This window comes from Xenopus laevis, chromosome 2L, assembly GCF_017654675.1.
Source record: "Xenopus laevis strain J_2021 chromosome 2L, Xenopus_laevis_v10.1, whole genome shotgun sequence".
Lineage (NCBI taxonomy): Eukaryota > Metazoa > Chordata > Amphibia > Anura > Pipidae > Xenopus > Xenopus laevis.
The window spans coordinates 118,768,986-118,792,995 of NC_054373.1; the positions used below are offsets into that span (position 1 = coordinate 118,768,986).

Genomic DNA, 24,010 nt, shown 5'->3' on the forward strand with positions numbered 1-24,010 from the left:
GGCAATAAAACATTTTTTTCAGCCAAAAAAAGAGACGATGCGATAAGAAAAAAAAAAAGCCACAATGCCATGTATGTGCGTGTGCGTGTGCGTGTGTACAAATGGTAAATTACATGTTATGTGCGCGTGTGAGCGTGTGCACACGTGTGTAAGTGCAGTGAGTGTAAGTGACCCCCCCAATCCCCAAAAATGTGTGTGTAAGTGTGAATCTAAGTGTGTATTACTGTAATAAGTGTGTGTTGGTGTGTTTGTGTGTGTAATTGTTGCACTAACCTGAAAAAGTCGCTGGAGACTGTTGCAGACGATCAGGAACAGCCCCTGGAAGAGATCTGCGACGTCATCTGTGTCCCTGTGCTGTGGGGGCGGAGATCGACGGCGCAATGTAGGCTGCAGCAGCAGGACACGTAAGTAACACATGCCTGCTGCTGCTTTTGGGCCCCTGGGCGATCGCGCCCCAGGGGCCACTCGATCCCCTGCTCTGCTCGTTGCCTAGGGGCAGGGGATCGAAGCGGAACGGAGCGAGCGGCTCTAACAGCTACGTTCTGTGGCATTTCAAGTTACTTTTCCACAGAACGTAGATTCTACGTTCTGTGGCACTTAAAGGGTTAAGACATTTTATTTACATACAGGGGTGACCATTTCAGGATACAAAACAAATCATAAAAATAAATCCTGCCCACTGGGCTCTACCTTCACACATGAAGAGTTCCCTTACTAAACTGGGCCCCTTGTGGACTACCAGTAAACAAACACATAAGTAGGGGTCACCCCTGTACTCATAAATCTTCTGGGGGATTGCTCAGCCTCCTGGCTTTTCCTCAGTCAGACAGACAGACCCTCTGTCACTTGGTCTCCTCTCTCTGCACCTTGCAGTAGCAAATGGCACCCCAGCCCCTCTGGGAGTTCCTCACACAGGCAGGTATCCTTCCTGCTCTGTGTCCTGCACTGAGAGCTTTCCTAACAGCCTCACTCAAACGAAATACCTTTCCACAGGACAGCCTTCCTGTGGAAGGTGAGCTCTAATCTATGAGCTGGACTTCTGGATCGGAGTGCCTGGCTTTCCTGTTCTTTCCAGAATACTCCAGCTTCCAGGACCTGGCCGCCAAAACCTTTAAACAGAGAACCTATTCTCTCTTTATGAACACCCTTCCTGGTGCCTACCTCTCCCACTAAGGAGAACTTAAAGGGAAAACACACATTTTCCCACATTGTTTTGGCCACTCTGCCACAATATATAAATATCAGTGCAACCAAGTAATGACTATACCCATAGAGAAATCATTCCACACCTCTCCCTTTCTCTCTCTTTTTTTTCTTCCTCTCTTATGTGGGATATGTGTGGGAAGCAACAAATTAGTTCTCAGAATAGGCATTCCTTTCATATTGTACTGTTTTAATATCTGCTTGATGTGCAATATTTCTTCTTAAATATATCCAATTGTGCAAAACATTACAAACAGCATTCTATATTTGAGTTTATAGTTTACCTTAGCAGTTCACATGTTATACATTTTACATTTTAAGAATTTTAAAATGAATTTAAACATGTTTTTAGAGTTCATGTGTAATGGAAATGTAGTATTTAAAGCAGACCTTTCATAAGGTACACTTTGTTGACAACTCAAATCTTGGGAAATGTTTGTTTATTCTTTACTCAGGAAAAAAAACAGTGCTTATAAATAAAGAGTATTTACCTCTTATTGTATTGTCTGTTTCACAAAAGCTGTTGCCTGTTTATACTCCAACCTGGACATTCTCTGTCAACAGATGTGTTAAATTAATAAAACTCAGTGGTGGAACTACCGGGGGGAGCAGGGGGTGCGAGCGGGCCGGGGCACGCACCCCCTCAGGGCCCCCCGGCAGCTCACGCGCCACTGACAAAAGCAGCCGTACGGAGGGGACGGGGCCCGGCTGCGCGTCACGCACCAGGGCCCGCCCCCCTCTAGTGACGCTACTGATAAAACTATTAAACCAAGAGATATCATCTCAAAGTTTAGTTGATTTTCCTTGGAGAAGAGGTCATTATAGAGAAATAATGGAAGAACTTTTTCATTGAAGAAATTAAAATGGTTCTTCACAGTAAGGATGGTAAGATTGTGAAGTGCTCTGTTGTAATGGCAGGTTTATTTGCTTATATATTTAGGGTGAAGGACAGTATTCAGTGTAAGAATTGCCTAACAAAAATGTAAGTGTAAAAAACAAAAAAAAGGAATGTTTATTATTCAAAGTTTTGTTCCCACAGACATCTTAATCTGAACTGAAAAACAAATGAAGGTCAAGATGAGACCTAAACTTTGATTAATAAACCTTTCTTTTTTGCACTTTCATTTTTGTTCGGCAATTCTTAAATTCTGTGAGTGCTGTCTCTTTTTTCTTTAAAGCAGTTCAGTGGTGACGTGATGAAAAGTTGTTTCATTGTTATCCCACATGAAATTGCTTTTACATTTTTATGATATGCAGAGCAAGCAATGACATTTAAATTGCACAATGTCTTAGAATGCTACATACTAAAAGGTAATATTGAGGTCAAGTATCTCTTTTTCTTATTTTTAAACAGTTTTTTATGTAAAATAGATTTACTTATGAAAGTAATGTCTTATTTATATGCAACAACTCTGTAGCTTTTGTTAATGTCAGTTACTTTATTACTTCAACCAGCATCTGAAAAAAAAATCTTACAGGTAACTTAATCTGAAAGTAAAGTCTAACTTTAGAGTGGACATAATATTTTCTATATCTACAGTATATTCTGTAGGCACCCAATATATAAGGTTTACTAGGGGTACAATTCTGTTTTACAGTACATTTACCATGGGACATTTATGACCCCAGGCAGTTGTGCAAGAGCACTGTGGGGAGCAAGAGACCTCTGTATCAGAGCCTAGTAGGTTGGAGTGAGAACCAAGGAGGAAGTGTGTATACAGAAAGTCCAATTTGCAGTATCCGACTGCAAACGTGTTTATTCTGCACAAAATACATTGAAGTCAATGGGTGTTTTTTGTGCTCACTTTATTTTGTGCAAAATACATTGGGGTCCAATGGCATTTTGTTACTGTTTTTTGCAGTGAAAATTTTCACAGCTAAATGTTACTGCAGTTTCGGCAATATATTTGGCAATGATGAAAAGTGAATTTTTTCCACAAATCCATGATTGGTAAAAGAATTCACTCATTACTAATGAGAAGCTATTTTGCAAGCAGAGAATAGGCATTGCTTGATCTGAAATGCTGCTAGCTTTACTTATAAGTGAAACACTGTTTTTGCTGTATCCAGTCACTAATCAAAGATACGCTGCATGGAAAGCATTATAGATTCTTCATCTAATGTCAGTTCAATGATGTCAGGAAAAAAATGCTTATTCAGTAATGAGATAAGATTTGTTTTCACATGCTGCTGGTTCCTCTGGCAGACTGACTATAAATTTCACAATGACATCTTAGATAAATGTGGAATCACAAAGAACTGTTGTTGGATTCATTCCAAAGATGGGTCATCCAGGAGAATCATGAAGACAGATAACAGGAAAACCAAAATGTTGCACATTGCAACAGACAGCTGCTGCATGTATGTTGTTAGATATCTGTATTTATAGATCTTTTATACTCCCAATTCTTTATGAATACTATTTTCATGAAGAAAAAAACTGTAGGTTGCCATCTCAAGTAGTCTTGATTAGGGGTGCCTGAAGTGCTAGCATTTCTTATTGTTGAAACGTTCAGTTCTAAAATGGAATATCTGATGTTCAGAAACACATTTTGATTTGTATCTGTTCAAATGCTTGTACAATTGTTAGTGAATATGTTTTTTATGTTGAACAGGTTCTGTACAGTGGCATTAATTTGCATACAGTAATGCAGGATGATATAACAACAATTAAATTTGCAGTCTATCACTAATAGGGGTTAACCAAACAACACCCCCAACAAAAAATAGAGTGGTAGAATTAACTAAAACACACACATTAACACACTTCACATTCACTACAGAAGTTCATGACCTAGTCTTATTGAGTTGATGTTAATGTAAAATGAGTCAGTTTTCGGAGGTTTTGGATAAATATATGACTAAAAACAAGTTTAATAAGATGTAATACATAGGTTGCTGACAGATCGTCAGACTATTGCTAAAAGCTGTGCCAATGAACTTCATCATAAGCACTGGTCAAAAATACCAATTTCTCCACAAGTTCCCGTATTTTACTTTAAGAAATCAGGTCATAAAGATATGCATGTGGCCTTACTTAATCTGTTTTTTTATGGGGTACCAATGGAAGCCAACCATCATGTAGCTTTGTGTTTGTGTGACCTAATACAATACACCTACAATGTTGCCATAAAGGACACAAAAGGGCATATTTACTAAAGGGTAAAAGTGAAAGTAGTTTCACCCTTTCAGTAGTTTCATCAAAAATTAATCCTTTCAACGTCAAAAATGTACTAAAAGGAGAATACGCTATACAAGTTTTGGAGAATTAACTGTGGAGTGGTGCAAATTCACCTCTCTTCTCCAGGTGAAACCCCTCCAATTTATTAGGAGCACAAGAACAAATCTTCACCAAGAGACATTTCTCCAGGTTCAGGCTGGTGAACAACAATTGTAAAGATAGAGCAGCCACTTTTAAATCTCATTATCTAGAGGGAAGAAGCATTAACTTTTTTGTGGTTGTGTTTTGTCTTGAAGTACTTAAAGGGGTGGTTCACCTTTAAGTTAACTTTTAGTATGTTATAAAATACACCATTCCTAGCAACTTTGTAATTGGTCTTCATTATTTTTCTTTAGAGACTTTGCATGATTTGCCTTTGTCTTTGTTTCTTTCTAACTCAAAACAGTGTCACTGGCCCCAGCAGACAAAACCTATATCTCTGTGAAGTTATAATTGTATTGTTATTGTTAATTTTTATTCCTTATCTTTCTATTCTGCCCCACTCCAAATCCCAAACTTGAGGTGCTGAACAAAAACCTAAATAACTATGAAAACCTACAACAAATGAAGACTAATTTCAAATTGCTTCAGAATAATAACATGCAAATATCTATTGATTTTCTCCATTATTGTGTTTTTTCCCCAATCATTATTTTTAATAAACACATTTATAAGAAACAAACTGTTGCCGCCTAAAACCTGTCGAGACACAGGTTTTAGAAAAGAAAAAAAAAGAGAATGGTAATTTAGTATAATGTTACTATATACTCTCTTTGTTTCAAATCAAGTATATTGCTTTCTTATTACGGATATTACGGATATCTGTTTTTCAATGTAATTTTAACCCTTTTGTGGAAAAGCTGAAATCTTAAATGCATACAATAATGAATACCAATTCTTAATACATCATATTCTTAGTTACAGTATTTTCTAATTTCCTTCACATGATCATTTTGTTTCAGACAACAATTTCAAGCCTCTAATAAAACCTTAAAGGAGTTGTTCGCCCTTGAGTTAACTGTAAGCATGATGTAAAGAGAGTAACATTCTAAGACAAGTTGCTATGGCAGTAATGAAAGAAAGATTATGTTGATCAATGTCAAAAAATAAACATTGTTAATTAAAATGAAGTTTCAGCAAAGGCCTGGGAGTAGAAAGACTGGTATTTATAAAGCAACCCATACAATAAAAACTACATTTGTATATTTCTGTTATTTACTACTGTATTTATTCCAAGGTACATACCTTTCCTAGAGTTTCATTTTCTGTATTTTAGTGAGAAATATTATGATAATGCTAATTTTTCAAATACACTATTAAACTGCATGAATTGTATGAACTTTTATCAGTGTCAATCAGGTAAAATACCCTTCAATGTTTCTAGCTTAAAATTCTTGTGCTGCCAGAAATACATTAAATTTTATTGAGGCTATCACATTTCACTCTCTTATTGTATTACTCTATTATTTACTGTTTACCTTACTTGCTATTACAAAATATAATACCACTTTTAAGAATTATAAAAAGATAGATGGCTGCATAGTTCATGCACAATATACTAAATTTTCTCATACAAATTGCTGTATTGGTTACACTTATATTTCTACATATGGACAAGGCATTTAAAAAATAATTATATGTTAAATATAAGTATAGTATAATATAGTACTAATAGAAGTTTGAACAAACAATTAAATGTTTGCCATTCAACTTTTTTAAATATAATAATTGTTCATTAAACAAAGCTTGCTCATCTAAAGATTTTAGTAAATAATGCTTACTGTATAATTTATGATATAATGATTCAGTGTAACACACCAAACGAAGACAATGTTTTCCCTTAGAGAAATGGCAGAATCATTTTTCCCATGCTTGCTTTAGTAATTAAGTACACATTTATTATTGTATACCTAATTGCACAGCTTCTCACTTAATGATTTCAAGTGTTTTGAGCATTCTTAATGGTTAATTATTTTTTCATTTAATGTTTCACCTCAATCCTTAGTCCATATGTTTATCAATTGTTTTCATGTCAGATATTTTGATTTTTCCATAAAATACTGTAAATGGGCCAATTATTACCAAAAGACTATCCTAATGAAAATCCTATAATAAAAATGCAAGACTATCTTCTTGAATAATAAACAAGCTCTCGGCACAAATGGGCTATTAAGGATCGGCAGTTTGCAATTTAGAGAGAAGTAATATTGATGTAAATATTTTTACTATGGTTTCTTCATGAATCTATATAACAGGGAGATTGGATCATTGTTTAGAAAGCTAATTAAAGCTGCAAATGGAGCTGAAGATGCATGTTTCCTTGTTGTTAGAACAATAACTTGTTGTTGCTACAACTATTTTACTCTTTACCCACAAGAGTTTTAAAAGACACACACATGTTCAATTATTTTAGTAAAATTTGTCTTAGTTTCCTAGACGAAGGCTGGATTTTTTTATTTGGGAAGGCCCATTCTATCTATAATATCCAAGAAAACATGGCAGGATTAATGCAATGCCATTTTCATGTAAAACACCTCCCAGAACACTTTGCAGTATAAATGTAGTGCCAATATATAATACCCCAGAACACATGGCATCAATCCCAGAAAACCTGGTATATATATATAATTCCCCCAAATTACATAGTAGTATGGATAATGTGTTGATTTCATATATAATAACCCAAGGACAGGGGCAGGATAAATACTGTGTCAACTGCACATATAATAACGCCATCCTCTTTATTGTTGGAAATGTACTGGTGTTTGATTTCTCAAATCCTTTTGAGGAGAAAATGTCAGTAAGAAGACACAATAATAATGGCTAAATATATAAATCTGCTTGGGGAAAACCCTCTTCTTTTGTAGAGATGGAAATATATTTTTAACTCAGCATTGATAAATTTGTCTAAAGTTTACATTTTTTTTAAATTGTAAAATGACAGGACTCATTGCACTCTGGGATCATCTGTATAGGTACAAACTGCACTCTGTGTCTTGTGCTGGATTAAAAACCCAGATATTTTTAAATCCAGTCAGGGCAACTCCATTCCTCTCATGGTATCCATTCCCATGTTTCAACCACTGACACCTTACTGAGGCAGAATTCAGTGCTACCAGGCTTGCTTCACCAAATGGGTCTCTGGACACCCTCCTGAATGCCACTTGCTTGGGCCCTTCAGGGTATTTCTCAATTTCTTACACTGTTGTGAGGGATCTTTTACAGAGCCCTGCATCTCAGGTCTCTCAGCTTGGCTCTCTCTTTATAGATTATTATCTTTATCCCCCCACCCTTTTATTATATTTCTTGGTCCTCTAGTTCCTCCCTTTAATTTCACCCAAGTCTTATAGTATAATATGTACACCCACTTAGTGGTTGTAAATAAACATTACAATATAATACAGACATCACCCTCATACAACTATCAATGAATCACATTTGGCATCTTTGTCTTCAAAGGGGCAATTCATATTTTTACTATAAATCAATCAAATATAGCAGAAAGGTCAGTTACTGTGAAACATTTATTTTCATTTTCTAGATATTCTTTAAAAATGCCTGCAAATATGAGTATGTTTGTAAATGTGTGAAGCCAAAATGTTTACAAATATTTACTAAGAATAATTGCTTCATGCAAGTTAATGAAAATGCTTATTTGTTTATGCATGTGAATACAAGTTGTGGAGTACATCACAAAATGTAGGCATACTTCTCTTGTGTAAAATTGTATTTGACTGAAGGCAGTGAAGGAGGGACTGGTTGGCAGCCATTTTTTTTGTATTTGGTAATATCTTATAATTATCACTGGTCATACAAGTAAAAATCCATTTGCCAGATTAGAATTTCCACTCATTTTGCCAACCTCATGGAGGACCAAATTGGGATGATCATAATAGGGGCCAATACAGTTCAACATGTTGATGTGTTTCTCAACCAGTGGGGTTTTCGAACATGCCTGAAAGATAGTTTGGCCAATTTTAAGATGCATAGGTTTTTAATTTTTCCCATACAAGGTGGAGCAAGATACTATTTTAGTGTAAAAGGATCAAGACAGGAGTTTATTTTGCTCTGTGCATGGCCAGCTTTACAAAAAAGTAAAAATGTAACCCACGTGTAATTGAATATTCAAGATTTTATTTAAATAAAATCAAATCATATTTGGTATTTTATATGTATGGCTATTAAATTTTCCTTTGAGACTGCCCTGTATTGTATTAAGTATTGTTAAAAAAAAAATTCATATCAGTTAATGTTTTTTCTCTTTTAACAGGTGATTATATTGTAATGACGGTATACTTTGATTTAAGCAGACGAATGGGATACTTCACCATTCAAACTTATATTCCTTGCATATTAACAGTTGTATTATCATGGGTATCATTTTGGATCAAAAAAGATGCCACACCAGCAAGAACAGCATTGGGTAAGGAACAATTATGTGAATACGCCCTTCCTTGTGTTTTATAAAAATACACTAAATCCATTTTCTGTTCAGGTAATCTCTTTATCTCCTATACAAAAATCTCCACAACACCTAATGAGTCTTTTGTAAATGGAAAGAACAAGTTAAGATCTAAATTTGGATATTTTTTTCCAGTTTAAAAGTTAGATTTTTTTACTGGCTGAGAAAACTTTTATCATGACTTTATATGATACCTAGGGCCAAATTTACTTATGGTCGAATATCGAAGGTTAATTAACCCTCGATATTCGACTGTCGAAGTTAAATCCTTCGACTTCAAATATCGAAGTAGAAGGATTTAGCGCAATTCGTTTGATCGAACGAAAAATCGTACGATCTAACGATTAAATCCTTTAAATAGTTTGATTCGAAGGATTTTAATCCATCGATCAAACGATTTTTCTTCGACCAAAAAAAGATAGCAAAGCCTATGGCGACCTTCCCCATAGGCTAACATTGACTTCGGTAGGTTTTAGGTTGCGAACTAGGGTGTTGAAGTTTTTTTTTAAAGAGACAGTACTTAGACTATCGAATGGTCGAATAGTCAAACGATTTTTAGTTTGAATCGTTCGTTTCGAAGTCGTATTCGAAGGTCGAAGTAGCCCATTCGATGGTCAAAGTAGCCAAAAAAATCATTCGAAATTCGAAGTTTTTTTTTTTATTCTATTCCTTCACTCGAGCTAAGTATATGGGCCCCTACGTGATGGGTGAATCTGTCCCGTTTCGCTTAACCAAGAAATTCGCGAAACTGCAAAAAAATTGTGAAACGCATTGAAGTCACTGGGTGTCAAAATTATTTTGATGCACATCAATTTTAAAAAAACATTAGCTGTCTGAGAAATCTGGAAATTCACTGCAAATCCATGCCTGACAAATAAATTCGCCAATCACTAATAATATCCTGTTTTTAGAACTCTTTCTATTTTAAAATCAGAAAATGTTGCCATAACAAGCTTTAGCTGAAGCCACATTGAGAGGAGTTGCAATATAAAGCCTGGAGGATACAGAGACAGGATAGGAGCAGGAAAGGAACAGAAACAAGCTTACAAAATCTGGAACAGAATCAGGATCACAAACAAGAACAGAGAAACAGTCACAGGATTCAGAAACAACCGGGCTTGCAGTCGTCAGGACGGCCAATAATCCAGGAAGGAGGAGTCTGGGAAGTAGGCTTAAAAAGCCCTTTGACTAGCAATTGCCTGCAGTTGGATAGAGGGCTTGTGTCAGGAAAATTGACATGGAGGCAGTAAAATAGAAGGCATCCTGTCAGAGTCAGGCTGCCGCCACACTGCCTCCTGTGGATCAAGCAGAAGGAGCAGTGGCTAGAATGCAACAGGTCTCTGGTTTGAAACAAGGGAGTTACAAACAGTTAGGTTAAATTATCAGTGATGATCTTTTCATTAAGTTATATTTAGGCAGGGATAGATCATCTTCTCTGAAGTGCCAAAGGGTTGCTCAGTGTGCTAGCACTGCACAATGTATTTAAAGAGAAAAGAGCAAAGAATAAATAGTTATTTAAAAAAGCAGTTATCCAAGATACGGTAGATGCCAAAGATTCTTGTGACCCTACTTGCTTGGGTTTCTCGGAAATTAGTAGGATTTCAGAGGGCTGCTGCTTTATTTAGAAGATCACACTCTTTTTTTTCAATCTTTTACTACAGTGTTTACAATTTTTGTATTTCATCTCTTAAAATAAAATCTAGTTTATGGGGATTATTATACATATATACATATAATTAGTCCTCTAATACAGATTTTATGCATTTACTTTTATTGAATTTACACTGACTGTAAAATATCTAAAAACTCTTACAAAATGTCTTCCTATTTATGCTCCACAAGCATAAATAATAATATGCTCCCCTTATTACACCTCAGTAAATTCAATCTATTTGCTGTATGTGAATATTTCATCTGATTCAGATTTGGTAGGATTACTTTATGTGTTGGGAAAAAAAAGATTTCTCTTACTTAATGTGCAGGAAAAGCAAGTTCACCAAGCTTTGGGTGGTGTTCTAAGTAAGTTTAAAAAGTTGTTTATACATCAATCAATTTCATACTAATTCCACACATGTTTCCTCTTACTAATATTTGATTTATTAATTCTAAGACATATTTAGTTTAAACTTGAATAACAAGATTAAAATATCAAACTCACCATTGTTGGTAGTACCTATTATAATCAAGTGTATGTCGTGGAATGATATCTTGATGGAAATATATTGAATTAAATCATGGATAAAATTAAATCAAAACACTGAAATAGAAAGAATTAATATACTTTACAAAATGTAATTTAACTTTGATTTATTTATAGTTTGAAACACAGATAGTTAAATGTCAATCATGGTATAATGCATAAATTGCTAATGACAGACAAACAATAACTGTATAATAATTTTTCTTTTTACTGCTATTTTTTTCAAGCTGTGTGTATTTTCTGACTTACTATGCCTAGTCTAAAATTAAATTTGATGTGAGGCAATTTTTAGTGTTTTGTCACCCTGTCACATTGAAGGAAAATATGGGGCAATAGAATGCTAAAAAAATAGTGTCATTTACGAACACATTTTCAGACACAATTCAGCATTGTTTTAAAGCTACAATTCAATGCTTTTGCCCAAGATTCCAGAACAACTGCATACTCCACAATTGTGCCTAATGCAAAAAAGACAGTCCATCAAGTTCAGTCTTTCTAAATAAACCCCAGTGCACATGTATCACATACTTAAACAGACATTGCTTTACACTGATATAAACAAACTATATACACAGATACTTATACTAAACATCAATTTTTTCTGGTTGAGGTTTTGTGGGGTATAAACTTGAATTTTTGAAGATTTATTGTACCCCGAATCTGAAAAACTGTCATCTCAAACCTGCCGAGGTCATCTAGAAGTCAATGGCAGATGTCCCTTTAACAATTTGAGGATATTGTTTTCTGTGCTGAGTTTTATCCGATAATCCAAAAAATTCTGGGTTTTCAGGCGATAACCTAAAAAAATGTGTGTTTCTGGAGTCATTTCCTGACCTGGCATTTCAAGTTATTTTATTGATAAATAACATAAAATTGTGGAAGGGAGTTTAGTCAGGCTTGGTTTACTAAAAAAAATTAGAGAAATTCGAGTAAATAACCTCCTTTAACTGTTGATCTTAAGATCACAATAGTCTTCAATATTATGCTTGTTCAAGAAGCTCTAAGGCACTCTTAAAATGCATTAATATAATCTGCCATAGCAACATCACCTAGAAAGGTAATCCTTAACCTCACTGCCCTCACAATGAAGAACCATCCTCCCTGCTTTAAATGCATTGTTCAGTTTCCCAAGTCTAAAGGGGTGGCTTTTCATTATTTGATCTTTACTAAGGGAGGAAAGATCCCACACTATGGGGCAGATTTATCGAAATTTATCATGTACTGTCTCTTTTAAAATTTGACTTTGACCATTCGCCATCTAAATCCTGCTGAATTGCTGTTTTAGCCTATGGGCGACCTCCTAGAACCTATCTGGAGTCAATTAGTGGACTTTGAAAAATCAAAGTTCTTTGGGTAAAAACTTAGAATCGAATTAGATCAAATCCTTCGATTTGTACGATTCGAATTTCGGCCGAATATGGACCTATTAGATAGAAAACTGACCTAGTCGACCAAAAAAAAATTTTGGTTGGTCTTTTTGAATTCGAATTTTGAAGTTTTTTCAATTTGAAATTCAACCCTTGATAAATATGCCCCTTGCTGTCTATAATGTCCTCCAATAAATTTGTAAAGAGTAATCATGTCCCCTTGCAAGTGACTTTTACCAAAAAAAAACAACAACTCCACCCCTGAGTCTCTCCTCATTTTAATACTTCCATTCCTTTAACAAGTCTATTTGCACATCTCTTCACTCTCTCCAGCTCATTAATTCCTTTTTAAGGACTGGATCCTAAACCAGCACTGCATATTCAAGGTATAGCCTTACCAGGAACCTGTAAAGAAGTAAAAATATGGTTTTATCCCTTGATGAAATCTCCTTTTTTATATTAGCCACTGAGTGATACTGCGTAGTGATACTGCGTAGAGCTACACAGCTTGTTGTCCACAAAATCTCCAGATTTTTCTCAATAAAGGATGCTCCTAACCTACTACCTTTTAGTTTATAAATTGCATTTAACTCACACTTCTCAACATTAAGGATCAGATTTTTCAAGGGTCATATTGAAAATTCTAAATTTTAAATTCTAATTTTGAGTTTATTGTAGTGTAATCCGACTAGGGAATAGTTCAAATTCGATTCGAATTTAAAAAGAATTCAAAATTCGAACTTTGAAATTTTTCATGTACCATCTCTTTAAGAACTCGACTATTCGCCATCTAAACCTGCCAAATTTGTGTTTTAGCCTATGGGGGACCTCCTACAATCAATTTGGAGTTGTTTGGTGGACTTTTGGAATTTTTTTTTTTAAAAACTCGAATCAAATTAGTTTGTAATCATTTCAAATTTGATTCAACTTTGTGGGTCCATCCTATGCACCCGAATTTAAAAAAATCGAATTTGTAACAAATTTCTATTGATTCAAATTTTTTTGAGCTTGTAAACTCACAAAATCGAGGTATTTAAGATATATCCCACATGTTTATTCAATTGAGATTGATATATTTTTTAATAAATAAGCAAACATTTTTAAGAAAAAAAACCTCTAAAATTACACAAATTCAAATTATGGTAAATAGGTCTCCCCTATAAATTACATCAACTGAGTTTGGGTTTCTGCCTGCCTCCTCATGGAAGGCAATTAGCAAGATCTATTATGCATAAAATCATGCATGTATGGGATCCGTTATCTGGAAACCCAAAAGACAGGCTTTTTATCACCTCAATATTGTGTTTATGTGCCAGAATCAGGCACCTAATGATTATGCATATGCCCAGGCTACACAATTATAAACAGTAAGGAGGGTTGGGGATATGCGAGAGTAAGGGTAGGACTCCACAAGCGATTATGTCGCGATCCGACATGCTGCGACAAAACGCAGCATCCGTCGCAGCGTTGATCCGAAGCAACACGACTGTCGGATGCAGACGATTTGGGCTGCATCTGCATCCGGCAGTCGTGTGGCGTCAGATCAATGCTGAGACACCATGCAAAAGATCGAGAAATCTATGATCAGGCAATATATGATTGATAGAGATATTTATCTTTATAACAAGTATGGACGTGTTAATAAAAACAATTATTTGGTTTTCATGTTTAAATTGAAAAGGACTTTCATTTACAGCTTATTATGTATGGGTGACAGGTCCCCCATCACTAATTTGTTTGTACAAATTTTGGAAAGATCCCTTGTAATTTGTAATTTATTAATTCATCTTATCCCTTTTACACTCTGTCAAATGTTATTCTACCACTGATTAGTGATAGATTTAGTTCAGTAGAACTGAAGCAAACTTTGCACCTGTTACTACATTACCCCAATATTGTTTGTTATCACTTTGTGATCTAAAACCCATCTGCTAAATTACATTGTTTAGGGAAATTACATTAATTCCATCTAGTTGAAACAACAGAATATTACAATATGGTTGTGAAATTAAAAAAAGCATTTGCGACCAATTCATAAAGTTTCAGAATTGCCAAGCAACTACCATTATTCAGCTTGTTACAATACTAAATATCTCTGCTATTTATAAAGTGTTTTTAATCACAAAATGATGGTTTGAAGCAACACTTAGAAAACCTAATGGAAAAATAAATACAGCTGATAACCTCTGGGAAATTTATGACGTATAAAGTATATTAGTTGCATATATGTCAAACTCAATGCACTCCCTCATACCCAATGTAATCATTTCTTTTAAATTGAAGGAATCAAATTAGACCTACTCGTACAGTGTTTAAGTAGGAGTCAGTGACAAAAATCCCCAATAACTGTGGGAAGCAAATGAAATGGAATCAACACCTGAATCTCTTTCAACCAGGTGGAAACTTAATATGCAAGTACTATAGAATAAGGTTTAATATAAATATTATTGTTAGGGGCCATAAAAACTTCCCACTATATGTAGATTAGTGAATGACAGATAAATTGGGAGACCTTCACTTAAACGCACCATGTCTTATATAGGCATTGGGGAACACATAAATTGGGGGCACATAGTTTATAACCTTGGATGCGGAGGGGGTGACTGTAAGGGGCAGATTTACAAAATTCGAGTGAAGAATTCGAATGTAAAAAAATTCGAATTTCGAAGTATTTTTTGGGTACTTCGACCATCGAATTGGTTAAATTCGATCGAATTCGATCGATCGAATTCGATCGAATTCGATCGAATTCGAACGATTCGAAGTAAAAATCGTTCGACTATTCGACCATTCGATAATCGAAGTACTGTCTCATTAAAAAATACTTCGACCACCTACTTCGGTAGATAAAACCTACCGAAGTCAATGTTAGCCTATGGGGAAGGTCCCCATAGGCTTGCCTGTGATTTTTTGATCGAAGGATTTTCCTTCGATCGTTGGATTAAAATCCTTCGAATCGTTCGATTCGAAGGATTTAATCGTTCGATCGATCGCAGGATTTGCGCAAAATCGTTCGACTTCGATATTCGAAGTCGAACGATTTTAGTTCCCAGTCGAATATCGAGGGTTAATTAACCCTCGATATTCGACCCATAGTAAATCTGCCCCTTAGTGTAGTCCAACCTTTGTTGGGATGCACAGTGCATACAAAACAAAATTACTGAAAGAAATTTCTCCAGCTCAGAAACTCTTTGCAAAGTGATCTCAAAACGTATGCACAACAGCCTATATAGTGCATTACCTATCAAGCTGCATAGTACAATATGTTGGCTAGAGTATAATATATGTGCAAGAACCAACAGAGTTATACTGGCTCCTGGTACCTTCCTCTGGTTGTCTTCCTGAGTGGTGACAGATTAAATACCTCTAACTCTATCAATGACTGGTGAAAATAATAATAACAGTAATAATAATAATAATAAAGCAGTGTAGAACTGTTCTGTCGGACACAATCAATTGTGGTAGTATAATGAAAGGTCTAATGTTTCACATCTAGTAAGCAATGCAGTTAATTAATAATGTTACCTGTTGACTGGTTGTTATGCACTTACTAGAGAAGCATCAAAGAGTAGACTGTTTCTTACATAACCCCTATATGTTCTTTGTATGCTTTTAATTAATAACCATTTTTTTTTCATTCAGGCATCACAACAGTATTGACAATGACAACCCTCAGTACAATAGCAAGAAAATCCTTACCACGGGTTTCATATGTCACAGCCATGGATCTCTTTGTGACTGTGTGCTTCTTATTTGTATTTGCAGCACTAATAGAATATGCAGCACTTAATTACTATTCAAGCTGTAAAAAACCAAGATGCACAAAGAAGAAAAAATCGGTAAGGATTTAATGCTTTTTAACAATGTACAAATACTACAAACTATATGTGATTAGGTATAGCTGAATTTGATATACATTGGAAGTGTAGTAATTGTGATGCAACATCATTGATTTATACAGGTATGGGATCCATTGTCCAGGAACCGGTTACCCAGACATCTCTGAATTATAGAAAGGCCATCTCCCACTGAGACAGTTTAAGCAAATAATTCTATTTTTTAAAAATGATTTCTCTATAATAATAATATCTAAGATGCATGCATCCATATAAGATTATGAAGGGGCAGATTTATCAAGGGTTGAAGTGAATTCGAGAGATTTTCGAAGTAAAAAAATTCAAAATTCAAAGTAATTTTTTGGATACTTCGACCATCGTATAGGATACTATGACTTTGAATTTACTTCGAATTAGATTCGAAGTAAAAATCGTTCGAATATTTAACCATTCAATAATCAAAGTACTGTCTCTTTAAAAAAAACTTTGACTTCAATACTTTGCCAAATTAAACCTGCCGAAGTGCTATGTTAGCCTATGGTGACCTTCTACAACCATTTTCTAAGTCATTACACATCAAAGTAAAATCGTTCGATCAAACGATTTTACTTCGATCGCAGGATGGCCAATTTTGCTGAAAAATACTTTGACTTCGATATTCGAAGTTGAAGTATTTCAATTCGATGGTCGAATTTCGAAGTACTTTCTACTTCGAAATTCGATCCTTGATAAATCTGCCCCTTAATGTTAAAATGATTTTTATCAGACTTTGAGGTAAATTTATCAAGGGTCAAATTTCAAATTCATGTGAGTTTTTTTAAAACTCCCATAAACTCCCATAAATTCAAAATTTGACTCATCGAAATTTATTAATAAAATCAAATTTTTTTCAACTCGGATGAATAGAAACAACCCAAAAACTCGAATCGAATTCTATTTGAATTATAAAAACTCGATTCAAGTTTTTTTTCTCCAAAAAAACTTGAATGGAAGGAAGGCTGCAAACATCACCAAATTGATCCCTGGATCTCTCCCAATGACTTATACAGTAATTTGACAGTGTAGATGGCGAATACTTTAATACTTCTAAATACATTATAAAGGAGTTGGATAAGGGAGTAGTGTAAGGTAGTGTAAGGAACACAAAGATGCACCCAATAAGAGGCCCAGGTCATCATGAAAGTTGCATCAAAATCACCCCTTAAATATTGTACCATAAGATCACGTACAAAATTCATAGAGTTCACCATATGTAAAAATCAAGAATCAATGAACCCTTAGAACCAAATGGGCAAGTATTAAAGTCCATAATGCTGTGTAGTTTACTGTGCAACCAGCCTTAAAAAATATTTAAGACATACTTTGAGAAAATGGTTTTCAGAGACTGATTTTTTTAAAAAAAAAAAAAATAGGCTTAATAGTACTGAGGTTTCTATTAGGCTACCTCTGTTAGTTTATTCTTTAGCAGTACACCAGTACATTTCTCAGCAGCGTCTGTGGAATATTAGCAAATATGATATCAATTATAACAGCTGCTGAAAACAGATGATCTGAAAAAAAAGTGATAGAAGTTGAACAATTCTTCTATAGTTTGTTTATGAAAGAACTTTTTTCCTTTAAGCACAGCATGTTAGCTTCTCATAGCGCAGCACCTTGAAAAATGCCTTGATCAATTTGTTCAGATATAAGCATGCAGAAGAAGAAGAAGCAACAGAACCTGAATTTAGCAATCCCCTACAAGACTGTATGTTTCTTTGCTCTTTATGATTCTTTACAAGCCAGGACTGGGAAGCCCAAATATCAGATAACTGCAGTTACATACCAGAGACATTGCAAAGATGTGTAATTGCCCCAAGATTGTCATATTGGCCAAGACTTGACCTGTCCGTAATTTCAGAGATCCTATACATTTAGAACGTTCTTTGTAAATGTGCTTTATCAGCAAGAACTACAATTCACAGCCCTTCTTGCTGAACTCACATTTTTTTTTGTCAATCTACAAGCATACACTACAACCAAGGAACAGTTACTATATATATTTTTTACAGGAAAAGTGATTGCCCACCTGGATTTAATCAGCAATTGTTTTTATGCATAATTATTAATAATTTATTCACTGTGTTTCCTGGCCGGCCAGTTTTTTAGTGAATTATATGTAAGCAATAAATATTATATTTTTAACATACTGGTCTCGTTATGCACCTTCTATCTGTTTTTTCTTTCATATATATAGTGATATTGTGCCTACAGCAAACAGCATTTAGCGAGCAAGTTTCATTTCATTATTTTATTGGCATGATAATTAAGATTCATAAAATTTGCAAATAAAAATGAGCATGTCACAATGTAATATTCATCATAATGCTTTTATTGTATTTATTGAATTGTGCATTGCAAACCTTTAACACCTGCTTGAAGGTGGAGTCAACTTTTGGAGCAAACATAACAACTTTTTTATTAAATAGATACTAGCAAATCACATCAGTTAATAGTGCTGCTACATCAGAATTCTGCACTGAAATCCATTTTTCAAAAGAGCAAACAGATTTTTTTATATTTAATTTTGCAATCTGACATGGGGCTAGACATGTTGTCAGTTTCCCAGGAGCCCCCAGTCATGCGATTTGTGTTCTGATAAACTTCAGTTACTCTTTACTGCTGTACTGCAAATTTAAGTGATATCACCCCTCAGCCCCCCCCTCGCAGCTTAACAACAGAACAATGGGAAGGTAACCAGATAGCAGCTCCCTAACACAAGATAAAAGCTCCCTGGTAGATATAAGAACAGCACTCAATAGTAAAAATCCAGGTCCCACTGCGATACCTTCAGTTGCATTGAGTAGGAGAAACAATAGCCTGTTAGAAAGCAGTTCTATAGTGCAGCACTGGCTCTTTCTGAAAGCACATGACCAGGCAAAATGACTTGAGATTGCTGCCTTCACACCAATATTACAACTAGAAAATACACTTGTTGGTTCAGGAATGAAATTTTACATGGCAGAGTGAATTATTTGCAGAATAAAACAGTATAATTTAGAAATAAAAACTACACCATAAAAATCATGAAAGAATCCTTTTAAGAAGTTGTATTACATAAACTATACACTATCACAAACTATAAAATTTGCAATCAGTATCCTACTGTCGTGTGAGTGGCAAAGTGTTTTCAAAGGCAAGTTCTCTTTGCAAACATCTATTCTATTCAAACAATTTTTGATTAGGGACCAATATTACATTCCCCTATAGTGTGCAGTAATTAGTGATAAGTTCGGATGTCCATTGACTTTTATGCATTTGGGCAAAATAGTCACGTGTATAAAAAATGTCGCTCGTGTAAAAATTGTTGTGCGACAAAATAATTTTGACGCCCATTGACTACAATGCATTTCACGAATTTTTCGCTGTTTCTGCAAATTTTTCTGCAAAATGAAACAGATTCACCCATGACTAGAAGTCATCCCCCAAAGAACAATAGTTCCTACTAGAAAGCTGCAAAAGATGCACTAATGATACCATCATAACCATATTTCAGTCTGTATTTATTTCTGTTCAGTCTTCTTAAAATAAAATGATTAAAGCTTCAGCTGAGTTATTTCCTTTGTCTTGCTATTGCTAAACATTATTATCACTTTTGTAATGTATCCTGTTAATGGTTAATATTACCATGAAGAGTAAGTACCCCAAAAAAATGGAAATAATATAATTTGTCTTTCAAATAAATGTCTTTATACATAGGGATACTGATACAAATATACTGTAACAGAGGCTGTGTTTGAAAGTAAATAGTTACATTGCTAGATCCTTTGATATAATTCAGAAAACACTAACTACTGCCAGGGAACAATAACAGCGATACTAAAATGACAGCTCTTATGTGAAATACCTACCAAATCATAGGTATTTGTAAGGAGAGAGGATACCCTACTGGATAGAATAGCTGCTAAATTACTTGTTCATGGGAAATGTACTGGCATGTACAAGTGAAATAGCGAGCAAGTGTCACTGACTGATAATATGTCTTTATTCCTTTAGAACTATTCTGTTTTGGACATGAGGCCACCTTCAACAGTCATCACTTTAAACAATTCTTTGTACTGGCAGGAGTTTGAAGAGGCTTGCGCCTATGAGTGCCTGGATGGTAAAGACTGTCAGAGCTTTTTTTGTTGTTACGATGAATGTAAATCTGGGTCATGGAGAAGAGGAAGAATTCACATAGACCTTTTAGAACTTGACACATATTCAAGAGTATTTTTCCCTACGTCATTTCTGTTATTTAATCTTGTCTACTGGGTTGGATATCTTTACCTTTAAAGACTACTATTCTAAAGACAACTATATTTTCAATTCTTTGCAAGGGCCCATGGAGGAGATGAAGGACTACAAAAAAATGTCATCTTAAACTTTCCATGGATCACTTTGGATTATTTTCACATGGACTCGGGAAAGAAAACATTTCCCCAATGAACTCTATTTGCAGAAAACTGTGTATTGTTATTGACAACACCAGAAAACTTTTTACCACAAATTAACACTTATAACTTCTTATATTCCGAAATCTATATTTGGCATAGAAAACAATACTGAAAAAAAAAACAATTATTCTATAAGAAAAAAAATGCAAATTACCATTGCTACATTTTATTAAATTGTCTTTAATTTGTATATTAAAAGAATTTCTTTATTCTTTTTAAAAACAAAGGGTAATAGCACTGACATAAAATGCAAACTAAATGGTAAAATTTTACTTTTTCAGGTAAATTCATCAAAACAGCTAAATTTCAGAGCTACTAGTAACCTATCAGAATATATCAAAATTAATTTCCTCCAGTTTTATAGTAGGTAATATAATGCTTGCAAAGCCAATATAAAAATATACAGTATGATTGTGCTAAATACTGGAAAATATAATCCTTAGTGATTGCTGTTCATATAAAGAACATCCTAATTAGAGTTTAGAGAATCATTTGCAGCTGAATATCTAATAGATGAAAAAACACAATTTTCTCATCTTAAAATAAGCCAGTCTTAACACAAAGTATGACCGTGTGGGCAAATAAGCACTAAGTTCATTTAAGGCAATTGGAATATTCTAGTACTGTATGACCTTTGTATTATGGAACAACAAAAGAACTAAAAAGCTAGTTATTATTTTTAAACACAATTGCTCAGGGATAGTTTTATATTATCAGCAATGTACTGACTAAGCAAATTACTTGCCTTGATATTGGAGCAACACTTTTTGATGAAAGGATGCTTTTTTTAGAAAATAATGTATGTTAAAATGATGTCCTATATTGTGAGTTACTAAATTCTGATTATGTATGGCTGTCTCTATGGTAGAACTGTGCAGGTGTATTGTGCAGCTTGTGGCTGTTGGTCCCCGAAAAAAAAAAATTGCAACAGAAAAGATGCCAATTCCCAATTAATTTATTGTTAGTATATTTTATTAATTTGACCTATAATTGTTTTTTTTAAACATTTAGTAACCAAAATTAGTGTAGGTGAAAGTTTAGTGTTTACTATTATCATATGAATATAGATATTTATTTAGAGATATAGTTACAAATAGATATTTAGTTACATAGTTCAATTGAGTTGTCAAAAGACAAATGTCCCTAAAGTTTAACCCATCACTGACCCATATATCAAAACAAGTAAAAAAAGCAGCACCCCTGCTATCTGTGGATCTTTGTTTTTCAATGCTGTACCAAAAATATCCAAACACCTACCCACCCACTTATCCTGCATCTCATTCCAGAGATTTATTTACAGTTGGTCCTTCATTTTGCTGCTCTACTTTTCTAGGAAATACTTTCACTACATGTTGAATCATTGTGACTTACATTTGCTTCAGTTCAGGATAAAATTAATGGAAGTGGCATAAAGTAATTGTTTTATGCAGGCCAGTTAAGTCCTTCCAATCCAGTCTTTGCAAACCATATCTGTATGTAACTTTCAATATGCATAGGGGCATTATCTAGCTGAAACAGAAAAGGGCCAAAACCCAACAAATACAAAGCATGAAAAACAGTTCCAGACAATTATTCTTTCTCTACCAAACTTTACAGTGTTCATAATCAGTCATTCAATCAAGTTATGTTATCCTGGCAATGGCCAAACCCCAAAAAAATTTTTACCACCAGTTCATAGTCCAATGTCTGCCACATTTAGAGAACTCCACCTGGTGCTCAGTATTGTTCATAGTTACTATAGGCTTGAGTTTGACTGCCCACCCATAAAAATTCTATGCAGGAGCATAAGATTTTATAAGACTGTCTGGATATGTATTGTAATATAGTATGTATGGTTACCTTAGGTACATAGTGGCTAAATATGGAAGTCTCTCAATATATTTTCCCACAGCAAAAATAGTGTTTAAATAAATGATACATTTATCAGAGCACATGTTGCTATTGAGTTTGGCAGAATGTGTTTGAATTTGAGCAGTGGGGCAGAGTTATAGGGTATTAAAGCTCAGTGGAAGCACTGAGCTCTAACACCCACTGAATTAAGCTCTAGTAAAATGTATAAAATTTCATTTAATGGGGGGTTAAATCAAACTTTTAGGAATGAAAAATTGGAGCAAATGTAATATCAATGTATCATTGACAAGAATGTGTTTATTTTCTTTATCTTTTTAGATTAAGCAATTTCTCTTTAATTATTTACATCTGTAAGTCCTTTCTGAACCTATTTTTACGTGGGTTGTGCCTCCTTTTATCACAATTGAAATTAATTCTCAAAACAAGTATGGTGTCGGCGGATTAAAATAAGTCTGACAAAGAAAGGTCTGGGAAATGATTTTTTGAAAAGGTATTGAAGTTAAAATGTATTTTAATTGTATTGAATATTATTATTAGTTGTTGTAAGCAATGAAAATGGGCACTGCTACGAATACTCAATAAAATATATTTTAATTGTATTGAATATTAGTAGCAATGTCCATTTCCATTGTATACCACAACTAGATTTATAAACAAATTGAAAAAGACTATGAAAATATAGTTGAATGCTTAATCTTTAGTTCATTTTGTAATTCAAAAGTAGGAAACAACTATTGTGGGAATCATGTGTAAAAGTACATTTGCAAAGATTGATGCACACTTGTCCGTTTTCAATAGAATAGGTCTGTCTTTGCCAAAATTCGGAACGTACAAATCGAAGGAATAGTGCATTCAATTGATTTCGACGTTTTTCCCCCAAAAAACTTTTTTTTACATTTTTTAAAGTCCACCAATTGACTCCAAATATGTTCTAGGAGGTCCCCCGTAGGCTAAAACAGCAATTTGGCAGGTTTTAGATGGTGAATGGTCAAAGTCAAATTTTTAAAGAGACAGTACATGATAAATTTCTATATTCGAATTTTCGATTTTTTTCAAATTCGAAACAAATTTGGACTATTCCCTAGTTGATGTACACAAAAAATAGCTCAAAATTCAAAATGTTTTCATTTGAAAATTCACCTCGACCTTTGATAAATCTGCCCCTTCAGTACATTTTATTTCAAATGTTTTTAAAACGTATGAACAAAAAAACAGTAATTGTGATACGTGCACTTGTCTGGTTAAAGGGAACTGTGGAAGTCAAGGCAAGATCTGAAAGACCAAGAAGGCAATCATAAACCCTCATATACTGTAACTGCAAAGGACCTAATCAAAGTTTTGTCTGACACAGGAGCTGTGTTGCACTGTTCAGTGTTGCTTGCACAAACATGATCTTCAT

General features: G+C 34.4%; 1 protein-coding gene across 1 annotated transcript in view; it reads left to right on the forward strand.

The window, feature by feature from the left end:
- The window catches only part of gabrg3.L (gamma-aminobutyric acid (GABA) A receptor, gamma 3 L homeolog), a 300,313-nt gene extending 278,411 nt beyond the window's left edge, over nt 1-21,902 (forward strand). The window contains exons 7-9 of the mRNA XM_018247123.2: nt 8,694-8,846; nt 16,095-16,291; nt 20,321-21,902. Coding sequence (XP_018102612.2) covers nt 8,694-8,846; nt 16,095-16,291; nt 20,321-20,599 — 629 coding nt within the window. The 3' untranslated portion in view covers nt 20,600-21,902. The remainder of the gene's footprint in view (nt 1-8,693; nt 8,847-16,094; nt 16,292-20,320) is intronic.
- Nucleotides 21,903-24,010: the final 2,108 nt, after the last annotated feature.